This window comes from Petromyzon marinus, chromosome 13 (assembly GCF_048934315.1).
Source record: "Petromyzon marinus isolate PM22_M1 ecotype Great Lakes invasive population chromosome 13, UKy_Petmar_22M1.pri1.0, whole genome shotgun sequence".
NCBI lineage: Eukaryota > Metazoa > Chordata > Hyperoartia > Petromyzontiformes > Petromyzontidae > Petromyzon > Petromyzon marinus.
In genome coordinates this window covers 4,812,327-4,835,677 of record NC_133679.1, presented here as the reverse complement: position 1 = coordinate 4,835,677, position 23,351 = coordinate 4,812,327, and the positions used below count along the sequence as shown (strand labels likewise).

At 45.2% G+C, this 23,351-nt stretch overlaps 2 protein-coding genes and 2 non-coding genes across 7 annotated transcripts in view; all 4 read left to right on the top strand.

Annotated features, from left to right (window-relative positions):
- Positions 1–10,015, top strand: part of LOC116941878 (synaptic vesicle glycoprotein 2C-like) — a 68,401-nt gene extending 58,386 nt beyond the window's left edge. For all 4 annotated transcript variants that reach the window (XM_032953191.2, XM_032953189.2, XM_032953188.2 and 1 more), the window contains 6 exons: positions 429–517; positions 1,018–1,182; positions 1,931–2,064; positions 3,213–3,416; positions 6,081–6,240; positions 7,481–10,015. In XM_032953191.2, coding sequence (XP_032809082.1) covers positions 429–517; positions 1,018–1,182; positions 1,931–2,064; positions 3,213–3,416; positions 6,081–6,240; positions 7,481–7,664 — 936 coding nt within the window. In that variant the 3' untranslated portion in view covers positions 7,665–10,015. The remainder of the gene's footprint in view (positions 1–428; positions 518–1,017; positions 1,183–1,930; positions 2,065–3,212; positions 3,417–6,080; positions 6,241–7,480) is intronic.
- A 3,654-nt stretch (positions 10,016–13,669) lies between these two features.
- Positions 13,670–13,741, top strand: TRNAD-GUC (transfer RNA aspartic acid (anticodon GUC)). Its single transcript has one exon. It is a non-coding gene; the product is annotated as a tRNA-Asp (tRNA).
- A 223-nt stretch (positions 13,742–13,964) lies between these two features.
- Positions 13,965–14,036, top strand: TRNAD-GUC (transfer RNA aspartic acid (anticodon GUC)). The gene has a single exon. It is a non-coding gene; the product is annotated as a tRNA-Asp (tRNA).
- A 4,710-nt stretch (positions 14,037–18,746) lies between these two features.
- The window catches only part of IQGAP1 (IQ motif containing GTPase activating protein 1), an 81,413-nt gene continuing 76,808 nt past the window's right edge, over positions 18,747–23,351 (top strand). Inside the window, exon 1 of the mRNA XM_032953186.2 lies at positions 18,747–19,169. Coding sequence (XP_032809077.2) covers positions 19,106–19,169 — 64 coding nt within the window. The 5' untranslated portion in view covers positions 18,747–19,105. The remainder of the gene's footprint in view (positions 19,170–23,351) is intronic.

The window sequence follows — 23,351 nt, the reverse complement described above, 5'->3', positions numbered from 1 at the left end:
TGCCTTAATTGTTGGACAAGGAATGCTAGAATTGATGCACACACTCCAAACCTGCGATAAACATCTTTATTTTTCACTCGTGAACAATATAAATGACGTGTTTGAAAGTGTTTTATGAACACATATGTTAGATGAATCCTTCGATTAGCAACTTATCCTATTCCAGCACCTCTGCCACTTTGCGATCAATCACGAATCATCTTGAGTGCGCCGCACAATGGATCTTACACATTAAAGTAACAATCGTACAGCAGTGGCCACACATTTCAAAGGCACGTTCATTAATCACACCTGTCACCATGGTCCATAGCCTTTGTGACTCTTTCACTCTCTGCATATGCTTTTCCACCCATGACCCTTGACCCGTGCCCCGAACCCCCCACTGCATCCGCCACCCTTCCAACCTTTAATTTCCCTTTCTCCCCAAGATATGCAAGACCCTGCGGATGTGCTTTGCCGGTCCCATCAGGAGGACCTCTTTAATGTTGGTGGCTGTCTGGTGCACCCTATCCTTCGGGTAAGCAACCCGCAGTCACCCGGATACGTGCAGGTCACTTGTAAGAAGCAACTGTGTCAGAATAATACCGTTTATTTATACTGGAGGAATCCGATGAGCTATGAAGCTATTTTTCACAGATGTGCAGTGTATTCCATCACTCATTACCAATTGCAATATAACTCAGGTAGCTTTGCGTATGAAATGCCACTGTTATACGACTTGGCTCATTGCACAAACGACGTGTTGGATTATTGCCGTCGAATTAATTTGCATGCGGTTTGGGGCGTACGGGATGGATTAATGTGTTGGCGGAATATACATTTACGCTCGCGCAGTAAATACCGGTGAGACTAAAAACGAAACGCATGGATCAGCGAACTAATTATAGCGAACAAATTAGATATCTGGACAGGATGCACTATTTTTCAGGATGCACCAGTTTTCGTCGGAGCGCCAACGCATGCCTTGCTCGCCGCTAGCGTGCGTCCCGTTTGCGCTGCGACGTTTCTCGTCAACAGCTATTACGGGCTGAGTGTGTGGTTCCCGGAGATAATCAAGCAGCTGCAGAACGAAGAGTACGCGAAGCTGCTGAAGATCCACAACAAGCAGAGTGTGGTGGACACCACCTTCAACTTCTCCATGGCAAACCAGGTCCACAACAATGGGGAGTTCGTCAATGACAGGTGCCGCTCAACTCTTTTCTCTCTCTGCTGCATAGCTGGTACAGCAGTTACAACCGTATTTTTCTTGGGGGGGGTGGGGGGGTTGGAAATTACAAAATGTTGAACGAGGTTAAAGAAGGGCTTATCGTGTGACAACTGTGACCTAACGTGAAAGTGGTTTATAATGCAGAGTCAACGTCAGGTCGACAACGAGTTCTTGTGGTCGAATGAGCGTCTGGGTGGTGCTAAATTCTGTTGATGGTTGAAATTCTACATCCCCATGGTGGGGGGAGGTGGGGGACAGTCTGGCCATAGGTTGTATTGATCACGCAGGGATGGTGAGCTCAATTGACCCGTTAACGGGACTTGAACTCACATACTGACGGTGAACCTGGCTCTCTGTCACAGCGCCACCTGGATGGATGTTCCGAGTTTACACGAACATAATTACCAAATGTGTTTAACTTAAATGGGGACGCTTTGAGCAACAGGTATGCTGTATCTACAATCTCAATATTGTCAATATGTACGTAAAGTCAAGAATAATCATTCGCAATGAGTGACTGAACCAAGTTCTGACTGAGATATACAAGAATATTTTTAGGATGCGGTCATTTTAATGTGCCTCGAACAATATAGTTTATTTATTTATAAAGTATTGACTAAAGGCTACATTCTAATGCAAACAAAGTTGCATTAAAGTTCTGTTTCTGCTAAAATAACGATTTCATTGACAATTTACTGCATCTTCCATTTTCATCTTTTTCAGGTTCGTGCACATGAAGTTCAAGTCTGTAACGTTCAACAACTCAATATTCAGAAACTGCTACTTTGACGACGTTACCTCCTTGAGCACTTTCTTCGTGAATTGCACCATCATCAACACGACATTTTACAACACAGGTTAGTGGCATGCGAGCCTTACGACGCTTATGCCAGCTTGAGAATTGTGCCCGAGTGGTTGAATAATGGCTCATCTTAACATCTTGATGCATACGGTGCCTATAGAAAAAGTTTAACAAAAACCTAATAACACTTGTAATTGCTATGCAGCAACTACAAGGGCATTACAATGATTCTGAAGAAGACAAAAAAAAACCACCACTAAGCTTATTAAAATGTTCCACTTGACAGGCTTTCGACAGAACCGGTGGCACGTATTGACCAATATAGCGCATGTAGGTTTACATCTCGGAGACGCGTTAATTGCCTCGTGGGTCTGCTCGCCGTGTCACTTTGCGTTGATGTGTTTTAATAAGCAGCGAGGTGAGCTTTGTTCATCGTGGCAGGGTGCAAAGGAGCTGTCAAAAAAGGTTAAAATGTGAAGGTGGTTTGGGTCGGATTTGGGAGGTGCAAACCCCCGCTTGGCAGCCGTGGGCTGACACCTCGATGACGTGAATTTAAATGTGTCCCAAGGGGACGATATATATTTCTTTAGATAGGTGACAGACATTATGCGCATTAAATATGACAACCAGGTCCTGCAGCCCAATTACTTTATTCCACTCGCAACAAAAAAAAAACCCAATCTCTTTATGTTGAAAGTGACGCGGAATTTGGTCTCCTCAAGACAGAAGGGTTTACTGAGCGAAACATGCACGAGACCTTCTTGAGTGTGTGTGTGTGTGTCACCTAAAAATAACGCACTGGGGAATGTATGGCAAAGATGTGGCGGTAATTATGTATGAACAAGCGTGATCATGGGAGGATTTGTAAATACATCAAAATGTGATTTAACAGAAACAACTCCTTGCGACATTTTGATTCTACAAGTCTGGTTTGCCATGAAGAGTCCAAGCAATCGGAAAATATGACAAATACACTGTGCATTTCTTTGTAAACATACATATGACGAATCACAATAACAGCAACATTAATACCTTAAATGTTCCGTAATAAAGTAATTATTTTTTTTAAAAATCCACACCGATTTAATCATGCTTAACGGTAAAAAAAATAAAGCAACATCTGAACTATCGTTAATTATGAATGGCAGTCACTTTTTTTCTCCACAAAAACAAACATTATCTTTTTTTCTCCCCCATGCTCAGACTTCTTCGCGTTCAAGTTTGAGGGCAGCCTGCTTCTCAACACCACATTCGAGAAGAATAAAGTGGGCTGCCACATCGGCTACAGCAATGACTACAGTGCCTTCTGGGTCTACTTCGTCACGTTCCTGGGCACGCTGGCCGTGCTGCCCGGCAACATTGTGTCGGCGCTGCTCATGGACCACATCGGCCGTCTCAACATGCTGGGTGAGCTTCATCTCCCTGATTACGTGGGGGAGGGGGTCCCACTTGGCTGGGGCAGCTGGGCCCTACACCCCCCCCCCACCCCCCCTCTTCTCACCTGCCAGAATGGATTCACCTGCGGAGACTTTGGACCCCGTCACTGGAATCTTTCGGCGTGATGTATCGGCCTATAAAAACGTTAAAAAAAAAAACATGCTGGCTTAGGACAGGAAGCCGGCTCCAACGTCTGTGTGCTTCTGCCAAATTGACGTCATAAACAGCAGCAGCAAAACAAATGGTAGCTAGGTGGTTATACCATCACACACAGAAGATCGTGTCATAACATTACTGCCATCATGATATGGTTAGGTATTGTATTTAATGGCATGGTCGAATTTTTCCTCATCATCATCAGCCAAGATAAATCCACATCTGGATGAAATCCTCTCCAAGCCATCGCCATCCTGCAGTCTCTAGATGCAGCAATCCATCTAGTACCTGCACACGAGTTGCTTTTATCACTCCATCTCCATGGTGTTCTCTCCTTTGGCAGTCTGTCCATGATACGTTATTGACCAATGGCCATCGTCCCTCCTAAGCGAAATGTACTGCCCAACCACACTTTTCTCAGCAGTCAAAATGTATTCTCTTACCTGCATTACATACAGCAGCGGCACAATGATGGTAGAAAAGGGGCTATACTATGACACAAAAGGATCATATCATAATATTAATGTAATAACCAATACAGAAACACATTCCTGCGGAGGGGGCTGGTAGGAACGTTGGTTGCTCGGTCAGTGGCCAGAGTCAACGGCGGTGTGGTGTATTCCGCAAATATGCCCGACTGTGAGGGCGGGCACAAGCCGGCGTGAGTAGGTGAAATGTTGAGTTTTATAAGGGCACCACAGGGTGACCAGCCCCTCCCCACCCAGCCCCACCCCACCCAGCCCCACCCCTCCCACCCCCCACCCAGCCCCACCCTCCCCACCCAGCCCCTCCCCACCCTCCCCTCCCCACCAAGCCCCTCCCCACCCAGCCCCTCCCTACCCCACCCTCTCCACCCAGCCCCACCCCTCCCACGTGGACAGACATCCACAGACATACACAATTAATCCCCTGCCTCCTGTGAATTAATCCCGGTTGGGCTTCCAGTCCACTACGTTTCCTACCAGTAATACTGTTCTTAAGTAGTGTATTTATTTGTTTACAGATTTCCTCTTCTCTAACTCACATGAAATACAAAATGTAGTGGTTGGACATCATTATAAAAGTCATATAAAATGTTGTATATATTTTTTTAAAGTAACTTATAATTAATCTCAGTTATTACATCAAACATGGCAATAAAGTGGTGTAGACGTAATCAGAAGGAGGTGTACGCAGGTTGGAAGAGAGGTTAACGAAACCGATATTGGAGTTGTACCTCAAGGTTGATGACAAACGTGAGGACCTAAAAGCCAGAGGGTGGGGATCATTCTTGGAAAGGAGGCCTTGGTGTGGCGGTCTCGTAGGCATCAGGGAATTTAACCTTTTTTCTGAATAAATTACAGCATACATATTTTTTGCAATTAAGAATATAGACGTCTTCCTGAATAGTACTGGCAATGTTAAAGCGAAGAAAGTAATTAAAAAGGTTTTGGTGTAAAGACAAATCCTGTACGTGTATATATATAACCTTTGCAGCATTAGTTACTGATAAGTATATTTATTCATAATTATTACTTTAGTATTTTTCATTGAAAAATACCTCAAATATAAGCTGCGAACTGAGCGACTATTGTTCAGTTATAAACTGCACATGGTTGGATTAAGAACAGTGCTTCACAAGGAGTAACATTCCATGTCGTGCAAGGTAAAACATCAGAGTAATGCACCACCACCGTCTCTTGAGATTCTCAGGTCAGGCCCTGAGAGAAACAAATGTAACATTGCACTCCCCACATGCTGAGTGTAATGGTATAATACCGTTCACGGACTGGAAAAAAAAATGCAAAAGCTATCTCGGTTTATTGCTTGCACTTGATTTGGTCACATGTTTTTCACATTCCCCCTGCATCAAGAACCGAGGCAATTTTCGTGATAATCAAAAAAGTGCTTTGCAAGCAACCAAGCAATTGGTGCAAGAGTAAACAGATACGTATGCAGCTGTGTTTTGAACAAAAAACAAATGCTTTTGTGCATATACGTGTTAGAATCCGGCCAGGTGGCTCAGCGGAAGAGTGAGCGGCCCGCGATCGGAAGGTTGCAAGGTCAAGTCCTGTTTAGAGGTCGATAAAATGAGTACAAATTTGTGGGGATGTCAACATTGGTTGTCCTATAAATAGATTCACCACTGCCATAGGAACGTGGAATTTTCACTGTTGCCTGTGAGCAGATGAGCACCACCTTTTAAAGCAGGTTATGATTGTCAATGCATAGGTGTCGAGTTTGGTGTGCATGCTGTACCTTTATGTCGACCTGAATAAATGCTCACTCACATCTCTTACCCCAAAATCCCGTAGGGTAAATGGTGCATCTTTGGCATCGTGTCTGAAGTACCGTCATCATTGGCCTTAGCAGTATAACACTTTGGGACAATTTAAATTAAAATAAGAGGTTTCTTTGAAAAATGGGGAATATTAGTCTTTACGCGTGATATGTGTTTATATTTGTGTGCTTACTTATGTGTGTGCATACCTAACTCAGGTGGTTCAATGGTGCTTTCCGGCATCAGCTGCTTCCTGCTGTGGTTCGGGAACAGCGGCGCTACCATGATCGGCATGCTGTGCCTCTATAACGGCCTCACGATCTCGGCGTGGAATTCGCTGGATGTCCTCACCGTTGAGCTCTTCCCAACTGACCGCAGGTGACAACTGCAATGCCTTCTGCACAAGGAGCCCGGACACAATCACCGGGAACAGACAAGCTAGAAACAATTTAACACTTAAAATATTTAATAAGAAATTAATGATACAGAAATCTGTTGACCAACATGTATAGCCGGGCATGGTGGTGCGAGCTGGTAATTCAGCAATTTGGAGCTTGTGGAACATGCAAAGATCATGTCAGTGAGACATCTACCTGCAGGGCCAGTGAGCTGGCTAGTGTATGGCAGTAAAACAAGTACATTGCCTATATTTTTCTTCTTTGGTTCTTTCGGTAAAGTCAAGTGACTTTACCGAAAGAACCAAAGAAGATGAATCCTTGCAGTCACGAAAGCTTTAAATCGAAATTTAACTGCCTATATTTTGTCAGACCATTCATGTGAAGGAGGGCCTCTGACACAAAATTCGGTGGAAAATTCTACTTCCATATACTGTTTAACACGTAGGCTTTCACGACCAATATCATCGATAATACATGATTTTTTGGGTTAGATCGCGGAAATATATGTGTCATTAAACCCACCACCACCCGACACAGCCAATTAGTAAGGTTTGTCACGTAAACAGAACGTGCAAATTCGTTGCTAATACAGCACACCGCTGTGTTGGAGAGCCAAGCCACAACATTTACAGATTGTAAATGTTGTGGCTTGGCTCTCCAACACAGCGGTGTGCTGTATTAGCAACGAATTTGCACGTTCTGTTTACGTGACAAACCTTACTAATTGGCTGTGTCGGGTGGTGGTGGGTTTAATGACACATATATTTCCGCGACAGATTGTAAATGTTATATATTTACGCGATCTAACCCAAAAAAAACCTGTATTATGGTCCATACTGTGTACGTTAAGTGGTTATATCAACAAGCATTGTGGATCTCTCCAAGAATGCCATGCAGTCTAAACACCTTTCACCTCTACATATATTGTTGGGAATGTGTTCGTTACACCAAGGCAAAATCTCCCATGTCTGCATGCTCAAAATGACCTCACAGTCATTGTTCATGAACGTGATAATGATACAATCAAATTTAACTTCATGTTAACACGACGACTGAAGGGTGCTCAACCTCCGTCGGCTGCCCAGAGGCAGTGGTGGACACTTCACATTGCTTCGGCGGTCAGGTAATCGAACGCTGAATGACGATGAGGTCATAGAGCACAACACCCACGTGCACTTTGACCCACCTTGTTTACCAGTGAAACCTTTTTTGTGCGACAGGGTCACGGGGTTCGGCTTCCTCAACTGCCTGTGCCGGCTCGCCGCGGTGCTCGGCAACGTCATCTTCGGCTCCCTGGTGACCATCACCAAGGTGGTCCCCATCCTGCTCGCCTCCGTCGTCCTGACGATGGGAGGACTCATCGCTTTCCGGCTGCCTGACACGCGCAACATCGTTCTCATGTGAGCGGAGTGGGGGGGGGGTGGTCACCATTTGGTCCCGCTGCCGGGGTCAAGACGCACACAAAGACACACATACACGCACGCACGCGCGCGCACAACGTGCACGGGCAGCAACACGTACTGACACCTGTAGCCACAGCTGGCCATGCTTACGTTGCGGTGGTAAGAAGGCCAGTTTTGTATGTATTGTGATATCCACAAACCTGAAGTGGAACGGTAACTGGCAGGGCTGGGGTGGGGTGGGGGGCAGATTTATATCCGATGGATTTGCCCCCGCCGCACCCCCTTACTGCATGGATGATGCACTATGGGTAATTGCTGGGGGTGCTCGCCAAATTAATCATGCTTTTCCCAATACAGTATTAAGGATGTTGTTTTTTTTTTAAATGGCACTTTGTAATGTATTATTATGACATTACTGTACTACCGTATGTAATATATTAATCTGTATACTGTCATTATATTTTTTGAAATGTTATAATATATTCTTATATATGCTGTAATTCTGCATATCATTCAAAGTGTAATGTATACACAGTAGTGGCTGACTTATGGATTAACTGCCCTCTGCCACAGGAATGTTGAAATCTCACCATTGGCTCAGGGCCATAATCAGATTATTGCTGTTGTCCGAGTGGTGGAATTCTTTAACTTTTAATTTGGCATACACAATCAAATGTGGTTTATATATCAACATCAAAATGAATATGTAGCTCTCAATTGTATGTAAGTTGTACTTCTTTCGCACCGCATGTAGCCAACCGTGCTAATCGGAGGAATTACAAATGCTACATTGTACTGCATTCATATTTGAGCGTTATAAATTTGACTAGGTGCAATCCAATGAAGGCTAACCTCTAGTTGTATACAGTATACAGTACAGCATATGTACCATGTAGATGTTATTATTGTGTTTACATTAATTCACATCATGACGAATAACGAGTTCCCCAGACAACGATTATACTACCAAAGGTGGCATTCAGCCACGTGCAACTAAATTCAATGTCAATACTGATGACCCAAACAAATTATGCCTATAAATGCATGCAACTGCTGAACATACATTCACATTACAACAGTCGTATAATTGTACACGACATGCCAAATGCGGGTCAGCGACACACAAGAACGCTGATAACATCACAGATGCTACAGCTGAGAAGACGGTATGTATGTAGAACTTCTTTCGCGCCGTACGTAGCCAACCGTGCTTACAGGAGGTGCGAGCAAAGGCCAACAAATGTAGTGGTACATCATGCCCAACCACAGCATATGCAACATCACACATACGGGGACCGAAGCAGCCACACGCATTGTGCAATGTGCAACCAGACGAAACACGTAAACTGATGATGTTACGCCACTGGACCGCATTGCAGTAGCTTTTGGTCTGTGGCCTAGGTTTTATGTTTTTAACACACCGCATGTGCCAAAGCTCCATCAAATATCTGTGGCATTTGCTGTAACTAAAGCCATGTGAAAGCAAAACAAGAAAAAAAAGTATTTGAACGTGCTTTCTAAATTGCTGCTATCTGTAAAACGTTTGTGGCATTTGTAAAAACTTATAATTACGTTATCCTGTAAAATATACCTGTGTACAATGTGTTTGTTACGCCGTTGGAAAAATTGCATGCGTTGGTGAAACAAGTGTTCCGAATCACAGGATAGAGTGAAGTCGATGTTGTTTTAAGTGGGTGCCGTGGAATTTTACTGTAAATGAGAACACTTTTTTACAATGTACATTGTTTAAACTTTGACAGCTGAAGTATTTAACGGAGGTGAAAGGTTTGGAATAATTAAACTATTGTCAGTCTATTGGCTGGTGGTGTAAAACGAATTAAGTGGCATTTTCCATCAGTTTGTGTCCCCGAAGCATTGTGACGTTTATAAAATGAAGGTATTTTATTCAACCAGCCACGATAGCATATGGAAATAATGTAAAGTTACATTAAGATAAATTATAACAGCTGGTGATGATGATGAGAATGACGATATATTACTACTGTAATACAATGATGACCGTACCAACTTAGATACATTTAGAAGTCGAGTAAAATTGCATTTCCAAACGACCAAGGGGCTTCCCCCATCGTGAGAAGGCCACAGCCTTGCATGTTCCTGCACTACCCCTCAAAACTCAATGGACCAAACCTGAGTCTCATAATCTATCGTTTGTGTTTTCATTGTGCGCAACAAATAAAATCGCCTGTACATATGAACGCTCTTACGCTCTCTGAGAATGCTCTGCTCTAGTGCCTGATGTCGTTGCCTCTTTACAGACCGTGTTGGGCTTCAGGGTTTGAGTTTGCCAACTGTTGTGTCATTAAAGTTATTGCAAAATCCTGTTCTGAATGAAGCTACCGAGTATTTATTATTTAAGACGTCACTTCGCACATTTAATCACACCTTTTAAGTACTCACGAAGCAAAAACCATCGGTCTAAACTCTGACCATCAATAAGTCACAAAATATTAACTTCTTACGTTAAAAGTAATGGCATTGCAATTGTTGAATAAAATATGTATGAAGCGCCTTTACAAAACTGTGCTGCTTTGAATACTTTTGTATCCACTGCATTAACCCATTTACTCAATCTCATTGTAAATTTGTCAACAATGCACAGAATATGAAAAGGAAAGAAAAAATGTGCACATTGCATCCGGGCTGTGATGTTTTGCTATCTCGAGTGCACCAGAACCTCGCCCATCGCGGATTTGACCTTTCGTGGCCAAACGTATTGAGACGAATTCAATCTTGATTTGAAGCTTTCGTGACTCACGGCTCGACCATTCGCAGTTACACAACGCAAAGAAGATTACTGGACTGGTAGATAGGCCTCGGCAAGGTCAAAGGTAAAAACAACGAGCCTACCATTACCCTAACTTTTACCTTACCACAGTACAATCACTCTACCCTTACCTTTTACCCTTTAGCAAGGTAAGGTAAAAGGTCAAAAGCAACGACCCTACCTTTACCCTACCTTTTACCATTACCCCATGCAAATTACCCGATTACAGGGTAATTACTGGGGCACTACTGCACATGAATAAGGTTTGTAACAGGTAAATGCTAGGTAGAGCGCTTTATTCATATAGAACACTTTCGATTATTCCAATTTTAAATAAAAGCCACGGACTGCGCCACGGAGCTTTTAGCGAGTGGTAAACAGAGTTTTTACCGGGTAACACTACACGCTACCTTTACCCTACCCTTTACCTTACCCCTTGCCATGTCGACACCTTTACCTTTACCCTTTAACCTGGTAAAAAAAAGGGTAAATTACCTTCCCGAGGCCTATAGGTAGAGTAACTCTAACGGCACTCTGCCCACGATGATGATGATAATGATGATGCTAACCGCGAAATAATAAACACGCCGTCTTGTCTCCACCTCGTCGCGTGTTCTTCCCTTCGTCCGGTGAGGCAGAGATTTTGTCCCCCCATTCTGGACACTTCGCACCCTTTGTACGGTGCGAAAGAAGTTCAACACACGTACGCGCAAGTCATATTTAACACTGCAGAAACTTTCACATTTTATTGAAAAAAATATACTTCGTGTTCTAACTTTCATATTTTATGTAAAAAAATACTTCCTGTTCTACGGCTGGGTTAATGTAGTGTAACATAAAAGTAAAAGGAGTGGGTGTCGTATTACGAACCCTAAACGAAACCCTCTTTTTTTTGCATTTGTAGTGGAGTACGAAGGTGCGTTGTGGAAACAGCGTGATTACATGATCACACAGACAGTACGGGTTATCTTGGGTCAGCCTGTAGCGAAGGCGAATACAGTGCAGGTTATGTTGGGGCAATTAAGCTGGGAGAGCCGTGGATTGCTGTGATTGGTTGGTGCTGTTGCCGGGGCTAGAGAGGCGTCTAAAGGTCTGGAGTAGAAACAGGTGACGGTCACGCGGAGCGCCGTTGGGACGAGGGTTAATTAATTGGGGGTGTAATGAGAGCGGGTATAAGAGCGGGAGTCGGAGTCAACAGAAGGGGTTGAATGGTGGAGAGCTGGGAGAGAGGTTGAAGAGCGGAGAGCTTGGAGATGGGTTGACGTTGGAGAGCTTAGGGAAGACGAGAGTTTGGAGACAGAATTGGAGACAGAGTTTGGAGACAGAGTTGGAGACGGAGTTTGGAAACAGAGTGTGGAGCGAAGCTGAAGAAGAGAAACAGCTAGCAGTAGAGAGAGCATAACGATAGCGGAGCTGAAGAAGAGAGCAGCTAGCAGTAGGGAGAGCGTAACGATAGCGGAGCTGAAGAAGAGAAGGAGTTAGCAATGGAGAGAGCGTAGCGATAGCGGAGCCAGAGATGAGAATAGCGAGTAGTGGAGAGAGCGTAGCGATAGTGGAGCTGAAGACGCTGTGTGCGAAGACGCTGAGTGCGGAGTTGCTGAGTGCGGAGTCGCTGAGTGCGGAGTTGCTGAGTGCGAAGACGCTGTGTGCGGAGTTGCTGAGTGCGGAGTCGCTGAGTGCGGAGTTGCTGAGTGCGAAGACGCTGTGTGCGGAATTGCTGAGTGCGGAGTCGCTGAGTGCGGAGTTGCTGTGTGCGAAGACGCTGTGTGCGGAGTTGCTGAGTGCGGAGTCACTGAGTGCGGAGTTGCTGAGTGCGAAGACGCTGTGTGCGGAGTTGCTGAGTGCGGAGTCGCTGAGTGCGGAGTTGCTGAGTGCGAAGACGCTGAGTGCGGAGTTGCTGAGTGCGGAGTCGCTGAGTGCGGAGTTGCTGAGTGCGAAGACGCTGTGTGCGGAGTTGCTGAGTGCGGAGTCGCTGAGTGCGGAGTTGCTGAGTGCGAAGACGCTGAGTGCGGAGTTGCTGAGTGCGGAGTCGCTGAGTGCGGAGTTGCTGAGTGCGAAGACGCTGTGTGTGGAGTTGCTGAGTGCGGAGTCGCTGAGTGCGGAGTTGCTGAGTGCGAAGACGCTGTGTGCGGAGTTGCTGAGTGCGGAGTTGCTGAGTGCGGAGTCGCTGAGTGCGGAGCAAGCGAAGTAATCGTGGGGAGTGGAGAGACAAAGGTGGCGAGCGAGTCGAGTGAAGCACGGCGAGCGAGCCGTGGCGACCTGGATACTGTGGAATGTGGAGGACATGCTGAGAGTTGTAAATAAAGCGGTGTTCGAAGAAAGACAAAAATTGTCCGAGTGAAATCGAACACTACACATTTGAGTTTGCGGATCGCAGATTTGTCAATTGATGCCACGTTCAAGAACGAAACCCCCCGCGATGGGCAAGGGTTTGGTCTACATTATTTCATAAGCAAGGGGCCGTCCATAAATGACGTCACGCGATTTTGGACGGTTTTTGACCCCCCCCTCGTCACACGACGTCACAAAAAGTCAGACCCCCCCTCAAATATGACGTCAAAAAGCTCTGCCCCCCCCTCCCCCAAAACCAGATTTCCATTTTAAAAATAAAACATGCTTCAAATCTCTTTAAACTATTGTCATTGTAGTGCATATTTAATGTGGCGCTGCACTCTGATGTTGTATGAGTGTTGTTATAACAATTAGTGTTATAACAATTCTATATTTTGATTTAAAGCTTTCGTGACTGCAGGGATTCATATTCTTGGCTCTTTCGGTAAAGTCACGTAGAAGGGAAACAAAAAAATAATAAAAATATAAACAATAAAAATTCTATATTTATTAAAGTTCCGCATTTTGTTGTGACGTCACATTTCTCACCCCCCCCCCCTCGTCACATATCGTCACAAATGTCTGACCCCCCCCCCACCCTAGGTGCGTGACGTCATTTATGGACGGCCCCCAATGTGTTTTGGGTAAGTTCGCGCAAATATAAATGTGGGAGAGTAAACCCACAACATTTACAATTCGAGTACGACGTTTCGCTGTTGATTACAAAGAGCTTCATCGGCCTGATGATAATTGGCTGTGTCGGGTGGTGGCGGATTTAATAAAAAAAACTTTTATGATGAATACTATTGATCGCTAAAAGCGTCCCCGATTTTGTTTTAACGTCCTTAGATTTCAGTACATCACGGTTCAGTGTCGTTGCCAGCTGGTCCTCGATAGTATAGTGGTTAGTATCCCCGCCTGTCACGCGGGAGACCGGGGTTCAATTCCCCGTCGGGGAGGAAGCTGATTTTTTTTTATGAAAGCACAATTGCCGCATTTATGTATGAGGATTTGTTGTTTACTTTTGTCAGGTGAGGTTCATCTCGCGTTTAATAATCTGTGCCAAAAACCTGATTTTTATTTCCCCCGCCCAACGTTCTAACATAAAATCCTGAACCGCGACATTATTTCTTCACGTGTTTAGATCTCAATATGTTACGATTCAAGAGCACACATAGCTAATCCTCGATAGTATAGTGGTTAGTATCCCCGCCTGTCACGCGGGAGACCGGGGTTCAATTCCCCGTCGGGGAGAAGCTGGAATTTCTTGCCACTTGCGATAATTATTGTTATTATTATTTATGAGGACTTATTGTTCAGTTCTATCCACGTGATTTTCACAAAGCGTTAAATAAGTTGTGGGTCTCAATTACATGATGAAACAAATTCCTACTTACATTTCAATTTTATCCTGTATACTTGAAGTGTTTTCCATAGAGGAGTGCACTTTGTTAGCAGGGTGTTATACGAATTACAACAAAACTGAACACTAGAGGGCAATATTTACCAACTAGCGAGTTAATCAATACCATATTTTTTTACATTTCCATGGCAGAACATTGCAGTCAATGTGGCATAAGGAGACAATACACATTCCTATATCTGCACTTTTACTTTTTTTTACAAATCCAATCATCCACAAGCCTTTCTAAGAATGCATAATTTCAGCAGCATTGGTTCAACACAACCTCTGTTAGATATGGCTCCAATTTGGATGCAAGCCATGGAATACATAACAAGATAACAATTAGCGTCATTGGAGAGAATAATCATGATTTCTACTTGTAACAGTATTAATGTTCGAAGAGAGTGACTCAGAGGCGTGAGAAACCACGGGTCAAGTGGGAAGGCAGCCATGCACTAAGCTGGCTGCCAACAATTTCCCAAGCTCTGGTGTTCTGTATATATTACGGTGTTGTATTATCAGCCAATTAATCAGTGTTTACATGTGGGAGGAAACGGGAGTACCCGAATAAAAGCCACGCGTGTGAGGGGGAAACACTCTATCCCATACAAACAGAAAGGATGGAGTCCACATTTTGTTGTACTGCATTGTCCTGGCGATGCCCGCGGGAAGTACGTTTCACAACACTTGTTTGATCTACAGTGAGGGAAAACAGTATTTGATCCCCTGCTGATTTTGTACGTTTGCCCACTGACAAAGAAATGATCAGTCAATAATTTTAATGGTAGGTATATTTGAACAGTGAGATACAGAATAACAACAAAATACAGAAAAACGCACGTCAGAAATGTTATAAATTGATTTGCATTTTAATGAGGGAAATAAATATTTGACCCCCTCTCAATTAGAAAGATTTCTGGCTCCCAGGTGTATTTTATACAGGTAACAAGCTGAGATTAGGAGCACACTCTTAAAGGGAGTGCCCCTAATCTCAGTTTGTTACCTGTATAAAAGACACCTGTCCACAAAAGCAATCAATCAATCAGATTCCAAACTCTCCACCATGGCCAAGACCAAAGAGCTCTCCATGGATGTCAGGGACAAGATTGTAGACCTACACAAGGCTGGAATGGGCTACAAGACCATTGCCAAGCAGCTTGGTGAGAAGGTGACAACAGTTGGTGCGATTATTCGCAAATGGAAGAAACATAAAAGAACTGTCAATCTCCCTCGGCCTGGGGCTCCATGCAAGATCTCACCTCGTGGAGTTGCAATCATCATGAGAACGGTGAGGAATCAGCCCAGAACTACACGGGAGGATCTTGTCAATGATCTCAAGGCAGCTCGGACCATAGTCACCAAGAAAACAATTGGTAACACTACGCCGTGAAGGACTGAAATCCTGCAGCGCCCGCAAGGTCCCCCTGCTCAAGAAAGCACATATACATGCCCGTCTGAAGTTTGCCATTGAACATCTGAATGATTCAGAGGACAACTGGGTGAAAGTGTTGTGGTCAGATGAGACTAAAATGGAGCTCTTTGGCATCAACTCAACTCGCCGTGTTTGGAGGAGGAACGCTGCCTATGACCCCAAGAACACCATCCCCACCGTCAAACATGGAGGTGGAAACATTATGCTTTGGGGGTGTTTTTTCTGCGAAGGGGACAGGACAACTTCACCGCATCAAAGGGACGATGGACGGGGCCATGTACCGTCAAATCTTGGGTGAGAACCTCCTTCCCTCAGCCAGGGCATTGAAAATGGGTCGTGGATGGGTATTCCAGCATGACAATGCCCCAAAACACACGGCCAAGGCAACAAAGGAGTGGCTCAAGAAGAAGCACATTAAGGTCCTGGAATGGCCTAGCCAGTCTCCAGACCTTAATCCCATAGAAAATCTGTGGAGGGAGCTGAAGGTTCGCGTTGCCGAACGTCAGCCTCGACTTGGAGAAGATCTGCAAAGAAGAGTGGGACAAAATCCCTCCTGAGATGTGTGCAAACCTGGTGGCCAACTATAAGAAACGTCTGACCTCTGTGATTGCCAACAAGGGGTTTGCCACCAAGTACTAAGTCATGTTGTGCAGAGGGGTCAAATACTTATTTCCCTCATTAAAATGCAAATCAATTTATAACATTTTTGACATGCGTTTTTCTGGATTTTGTTGTCGTTATGCTGTCTCTCACTGTTCAAATAAACCTACCATTACAATTATCATTTCTTTGTCAGTGGGCAAACGTACAAAATCAGCAGGAGATCAAATACTTTTTTCCCTCACTGTACCAACCCTCGGCTCCAAAATGCAGGATTACAGACATGCGCCAACACCCCCAGGGAGTGGCACACGAATGCTATTTTTGTTCTTCACAAGGATGCTCATTGTGGCGTTAATTATACGGTATCAATCATTTTAAAATTGACTCGTAAAATAGTCAAACGTAAACTGAAAAAAAATGCAAATATTAAACTTTTCTCCTAGTTTTATAAAGCCTAGTTAGATTGAACTTACAAATTATTTACTATTCTTTGGGTCTATCGGTAAAAACAATTGTTATTTTTATTTTCTTTGAACATATCTACGTGAAAATATCTACGTGACTTTACCGAAAGATCCAAAGAATATGAATTCCTGCAGTCACGAAAGCATTAAGTAAATATTTAAATTATTGACTGTTTTGTAATTTAGGCTTTGGTATGATAAACACAAATACATGTGCATACAATTTTTTTGATGTATTGCAATTAACACTACAAATTGATAATCCAAATTGATGGTTCAATAATCCTCTTGGGAAGCCACTTAAGGATCATTTTCAATTTAAACATATCTGCGTTTAGGGCTGTCAAGTGATTGGGTGAGAATATGAGTGGGCATATGTGAAACACTCAAGCAGTGGTTGAAAAGCTTTTCAAATCCAATAATGTAAACGTATTATATGAATGATGTGGTACAAGGGGAATGTTTCATTTTAGCTTGGAGCGATTAATCAATAGGTTAACAAATGTGGGTGTTGCTATGAATGGCAACTTTATAACTTCTTAATGCAATGTGTACCAAGTACATTGTTTGTGAATGTTTAGAAATTATTTCTAAATATTTTAAAGTACGTTATGCTGCCAGAGCTTGGATAAATACATAAATTTCCAGTCAAACTTCCACTGTAGCCCCGGGCAGCGACGTGGCCGCACAATTTACGACTTCTTGGGTGACCCTCAACACAATTGCCTGCAAACTCACACGCCTCACTTCGTACGGATAGCATCTGTGTAGCAATCACGAATGGGTGTCCAATTTCTGAATACAGTTGATGGCTTCATGAGATAGTGAATGTATTCCACCCAGTCCCGAACAAAAAAACACTCGCAGGCGTCGTCATCCGTCACTACCCACGCCCCCTTCCTCTTTAGGTGCTGCAAAGGGTCATCGCCCAAAACATCGCCCGTGACATTTCACTTTGAAGGCTCACGGTGCTCGTGGCCAATGTCTCCGAGTTGTTTTCGTTAATTTGAGTCGTGCAAAGACTGCCTGAACTCGGCTGGCAAAGCGTCACCACGTGTCAAGCCCTCTCGTTCTCTGTGCCTCTCGAAGAGTCACGCGAGATCGGAGGAAGTGCGCGGACGATCATTGGCGAAGTCAATTTCGTGAAGTTCGCCGCTGTCGACCCATCCCGGCGCGCCCGCACCCATCTCGTGCTGCTGCGGAACTTTTTTAAAAAAAAAATATTCTCTTTTTTTAAAGTTCTTCTTCTCTTTTTTAAAGAGTGGTGGGGAACCCCCCCCCCCCCCCAAAAAAAAAAACGTAAACACAACGACCAAGCGAACTTTTCAGCAGTAAATAACGATAGCCTTCGGTCAGTGCAGATGAAAAGTGAAAATGAAAAAACCAAAAAGCTATAACTTGGGCTGAAAACTCAGGGCCCTCCGCGTGGCACCGCCACCGCCCCATCCCTCAGTAGCTCCACCCCCAATAACCACGCCCTTTACCAAACTCCGCCCCCTTCCGAGGTCTTAGCCCTGCCTTTTCGTAAAACCCGCCCTTTTCCGGTTGTAAACTCCGCCCCTCCCCCTGCCCAAAGCCACCGTTCGTGTGAAACCATATTCTCAGGAAATATTTATAATTGCTTATAAGGTCTCAATGGTGTAACGTACAATCTTCAAATCTTATCCACTATACTGTATCTCTCTCTGGATTCTCAATCTATGTTCTACGAAGAAGGGGCACTGCCCGAAACGTCGCCGATTACAGTTTTCCTTTTGTAGGGCATTTTTATTGAACGACTTTGTAGACCGCAAAACGGCTATATAGACCTCAAAACTCAATTTCCCTTTACAAGATTGTAAACCATATGGGTTTGGCAGCTATGACTTGAGCTTTGTGCAACCACCGCCAAATAAGGCAACAATACCAACTAATTAGCGATGCAAGCCCCGCCTCTTCCGCGCGACAACCCCGCCCACTCGCTCAGCCCCCCGCCCCCTCAATCAGCCCCCGCCCCTTCACTAAGCCCCCGCCCCTTTATTTTCCTTGCATCCCCACCCACCTCCTCCCACCACCACCACCACCCACTTCTTACCCCCACCGCTCGCCGCCTGGGCGCGCGATCCCCAGCAAGGCGCCCTCCGCCTGTGAGCGAGCCGAGGAGGGGAGCCGTGCGGGTCTGTGACGGCGGCAGGGAGAAAGCGCGGGAAGAGCTCGAGCGCTTCCCCCCCCCCTACCACCCCCCTCTGTGTGTGTCTCTCTCTCTCTGGCCAGCCAGCAGAGAGGCAAGCCCAGTCAACTGCGCACGAGAAGGACTTGTCAAGAAGGAGCGCCCGCGCGCCACCGCGTTACGCGGGAGGGTGGACGTACGGGGACGACAAAAGCGCGGGAGCGGTGAACGCGTGAGGAGAGAGAAGAAGCAGCAACAGCAGCAGCAGCCATGTCCGTGTCTGACGAGATGGACAGCCCCGGCTATGCTGTGGGGGGGCGACCTCAGTATGGATGTGAGTACAGGAGTCGGTTTTTTTCATGGGGGGGGGGTACTGACAACTTTTGTAGTGCCATGTGATGTTGGTGCTGCAAGTACACTCGGGTACAGAAAACTAATCTGATGGTGCGCATATTGTAGAGAGAGAGAGCGAAACAAGTTTGTAAATGTTCTTGGTTCTTTCGGTAAAGTCACCACGTAGAAGGGAAACAATAAAATAATAAAAATATAAAACAATACAATTCTCACGGCGTTTCCACTGCAACACAAGCAATCATCATCAGGTGTGAAAACCACAGCACTTTTTTAATTTCCTTGCTGTGGTTTTTCACACCTGATGATGATTGCTTGTGTTGCAGTCGAAACGTCGTGAGAATTTTATTGTTTTTATATTTGTATTATTTTATTGTTTCCCTTCGACGTGACTTTACCGAAAGAACCAAGAATACGAATCCCTGCAGTCACGAAAGCTTTAAATCAAAATTTAAGTTTGTAAATGTTTAGCTCCATCGTGTATCTTGGTAACTTTTCGGTGAGGCGCGGTCGCGATGCGTAAGGCGCGCGCTCGCATCGCGGGCCTCTGAGCCAATCAGGTCGAGCGCTCGCGCTGCGGGCGTGACCATCTCGGCCACGTTTGTGGGGGGGGGGGCAGCTAAGACTTGTGTGTTTGTGGGGGGGCCTTAGACTTGGTTCAGAGATGGCTCCCCCGCCCCCACGATTAACCCCCCCCTTTTTTTACTCATTCCCACGGTGGACTCGTCTACGCCTGTAAACGTGTCACGATGGAATGCTTGATGTATTGCATTAATGGTATTCATTTAAGGTCAACAGCGTTAATATTTCAACTCTAAAGTTCGGGGTTTTAGACTGGGGTTACGTGGTGTGTAGCGGACAGTGCGGCAAAATGAAGTGTACTGTTCCGCTCCATCCTCTGCCTGGACTAACCCGCACTGATCAGCCGCAGTGTGAAGTTTGGTCACGTAGAGCGGGCAGGGCCTCATCCAGCAGTGGATTGAGAAAAGGGCAGCCCGTGTATGAAGCACTGTGGCTGGGATACACTTCATAGTAGTATGACATTCACTGCTTTACCGTATCGGGTACAATACTGCTAGTGCTGTATGTAGTAACTGGTGATGTGCTGGTGGAGTGGTGGGACAGTGGTTAGCTCACTGCTGTGAATCCGGTTACGCGAGTTCAGGTCGCTGGTGGTTTAGTATCAGTGGAAATTGATATCAGAACAGCTCCTGCCCCCTCCCCTACATCTCTTCCAGCGTGGTGAAGTGGTAACAATGAGTGCTTCGTATGTTGAACTTCTTTCGCACCGTACGTAGCCTACCGTGTAACAGTGATTGTCCCTATGGATAGATTCATCCGTGGTAATATGGAGTTTCCTTCACTGGCGTAGAACTGGGCTGGAAAATAACTTTTGGCTGTTTAATTTAGAAACAAAATACTGTTTTACGTACTCAACTGTACACACTAATATTTTACACGACTTACTGTGGTAACTAATATATTTAAAAGCCGCCAGCTTTTCTTTCCTTCTAAGTTCTTTACATATCGTCCATTGCTGCAATGCGCTCTACAAATACCTATGCTGGTGTGTTTCGCTACAGTTATCGTGGTGTGTCATGCTTTTGCTATGCGGCACGCCGAACACCCGCCCAGTATACAGTGTAGAGAGCGTAGTCCGTAGCTTTCCGATGCGAAATTCACATTGGGTCTTACCAATTGCAACCTGCAAAACTCATTTTTGTTGTTGTTGCTGCTACAAATATGTCACGAACGTATGATGCGCTATAACCCTATTGCAATAGTACAATCACGCAAAAAGCATAACGCCGAGATATAAATATACATTAACGCATAAAATAGCTGTGGACTGCAATAATTATATTGGATCGTTTTATAAGTAGTTGGCACAATCTTGGCTTGCTCGCAAAAGCCATGTCGCTGCAATCGTTTCGAGCAGGATTATCGTAGGCGGCATGAAGTGACGCGTGTACTGCTCTGCCCTGCCTTTGCGAGTACAGTGTACGTCTGCATGTTAACTTATGCCAAGCACACCTTGGGCTGCTTGAACCTCGTCACCAGCGAGTCCCGTGACTCGGGGAGTGAGTGGCTGCTGCCCTGTCCAACTCAACCCAACCCTGCCCACAACCCTGCCCAACCCTACCCAACCCAACCCTGCCAAAAACCCCTGCCCAACCCTACCCAACTCAACCCAACTCAACCCAACCCTGCTGCCCACCCTACCCAACTCAACCCTGCCCTGCCCACAACCCTGCCCACAACCCTGCCCAACTCAACCCAACCCTGCCCACAACCCTGCCCAACCCTACCCAACTCAACCCTGCCCTGCCCACAACCCTGCCCAACTCAACCCAACCCTGCCCCACAACCCTGCCCAACTCAACCCAACCCTGCCCACAACCCTGCCCACAACCCTGCCCAACCCTACCCAACTCAACCCAACCCTGCCCCACAACCCTGCCCAACTCAACCCTACCCAACACAACTCAACCCAACCCTGCTGCCCACCCTACCCAACTCAACCCTGCCCACCCTACCCAACTCAACCCTGCCCAACTCAACCCTGCCCAACTCAACCCTGCCGACAACCCTGCCCAACTTAACCCTGCCGACAACCCTGCCCACAACCCTGCCCAACTCAACCCAACCCTACCCAACTCAACCCAACATCCCGGCCCAACCCTATTTATACTCGAGCTCCCCCCCCCTGTTCTTCCAGCGCTCTCCCCATCCCTCCCCACCTCTCCGCATCCCTCCCCACCTCTCCCCACCCCACGGTTCACCTTTCAAATCTGCGAACCGCGTCGAACCGTGTCGCGTTTTTGTGGCGACAACACGAAGCATGCGTGTGTTGATTGGTGGTCGTGGAAATACATTACTTGCAGAGGGAGAGTTGGTCATATGATACATGTGAGAACTTTTTCTTTAAGTTCCAAAATAATTGTTTTGGGCTGCGTAATTATTTGAATGCTGTTGGTAAAGCTGAATGTATATTTACTGGTTGCAAACAAGTTGGTGCATACTGCATAGTAAAACGTTTCAATTCACAGCACAATGATAATGACCATATTCTGTAAATTGCTAGCATTTATATGCCTGCCCCACTACTTAATAAACATATAAATGATGTTCATCTGTACTAACATGTGAACGCTACTTATTACGGTTATACAGACCATATACTCAGAGGGGCACAACTGGAAAACATGAAAATGTGTACTGTACCTGGGGAAGTTACTTTAGGCACAGTTGGATGAAAATGATTAAATAAAACTTCCCGATCTGTCCAGATAGGTCAATATTTAATGAATGCACATTACCTGCGACAACATGGATCAGACACCTGGCCATTGAATAATAAAATAGAACAGAAGTCGAGAATTGCGCTAAAAAGATAAAACACGTGGATAACAGAATAGATTATAGAGTTATAAAGTATATTGACTACGGTATTAAGTAACAGAAGTGGGCTTGGGCAGGGCACATGTCGAGAAGGTGTGGCAGTTCTTGAGACTAGTGATAGTGGCAGCTAAGGGAGGGTACACGCCCAATAGACATTCACTGCAGAGATGGAGCGATTAAATCGGCTCGTATGTAGGAGCTAGATGGATTATTTCATCGTGAGAGATGGCAATGCCTTTGGGTGGTATTCATCCATCAGTGGATAGATCCTAGCTAATGATGACAGGTGAACTTTTGAACGTTTCATGGAATTTGTGTTTTAAAAAATTATAATGTTTAAACCCAAGCATTTCATTGGCATTTGCTTGCATGTAATGTAAGTGAAGTATGCCCTTTAAAATGCCTGCTTCCAACAGTTACCTGAGTAATGCACTTTGGATCCTAGTTTTTCTTAAACCGCACAGTCGGTTAAATTGAGAAACCCATAAAAGCATAAAACATAAGGGCTTAAAGTGTAGGAGACGTGCTCGTTCCAATGGGGGAGGTGCCCTGTATGAGAAAAGTAATGACCAAACACAGTCCGGTTATTTTGGTTTTGAAAATAAAAGTGCAGTCTCCGGCTAAAAGGAGCCATTACCACCCGTGATCACAAACCTCATTTAACCACTTTGCTATTGACCCAAGCGCAAGCAATTACCACGAGTCAACCAAGAGTTGCTGAACCAGTGACATTCGTTAAAGTTGATGGTTTTTTATGGTGTTA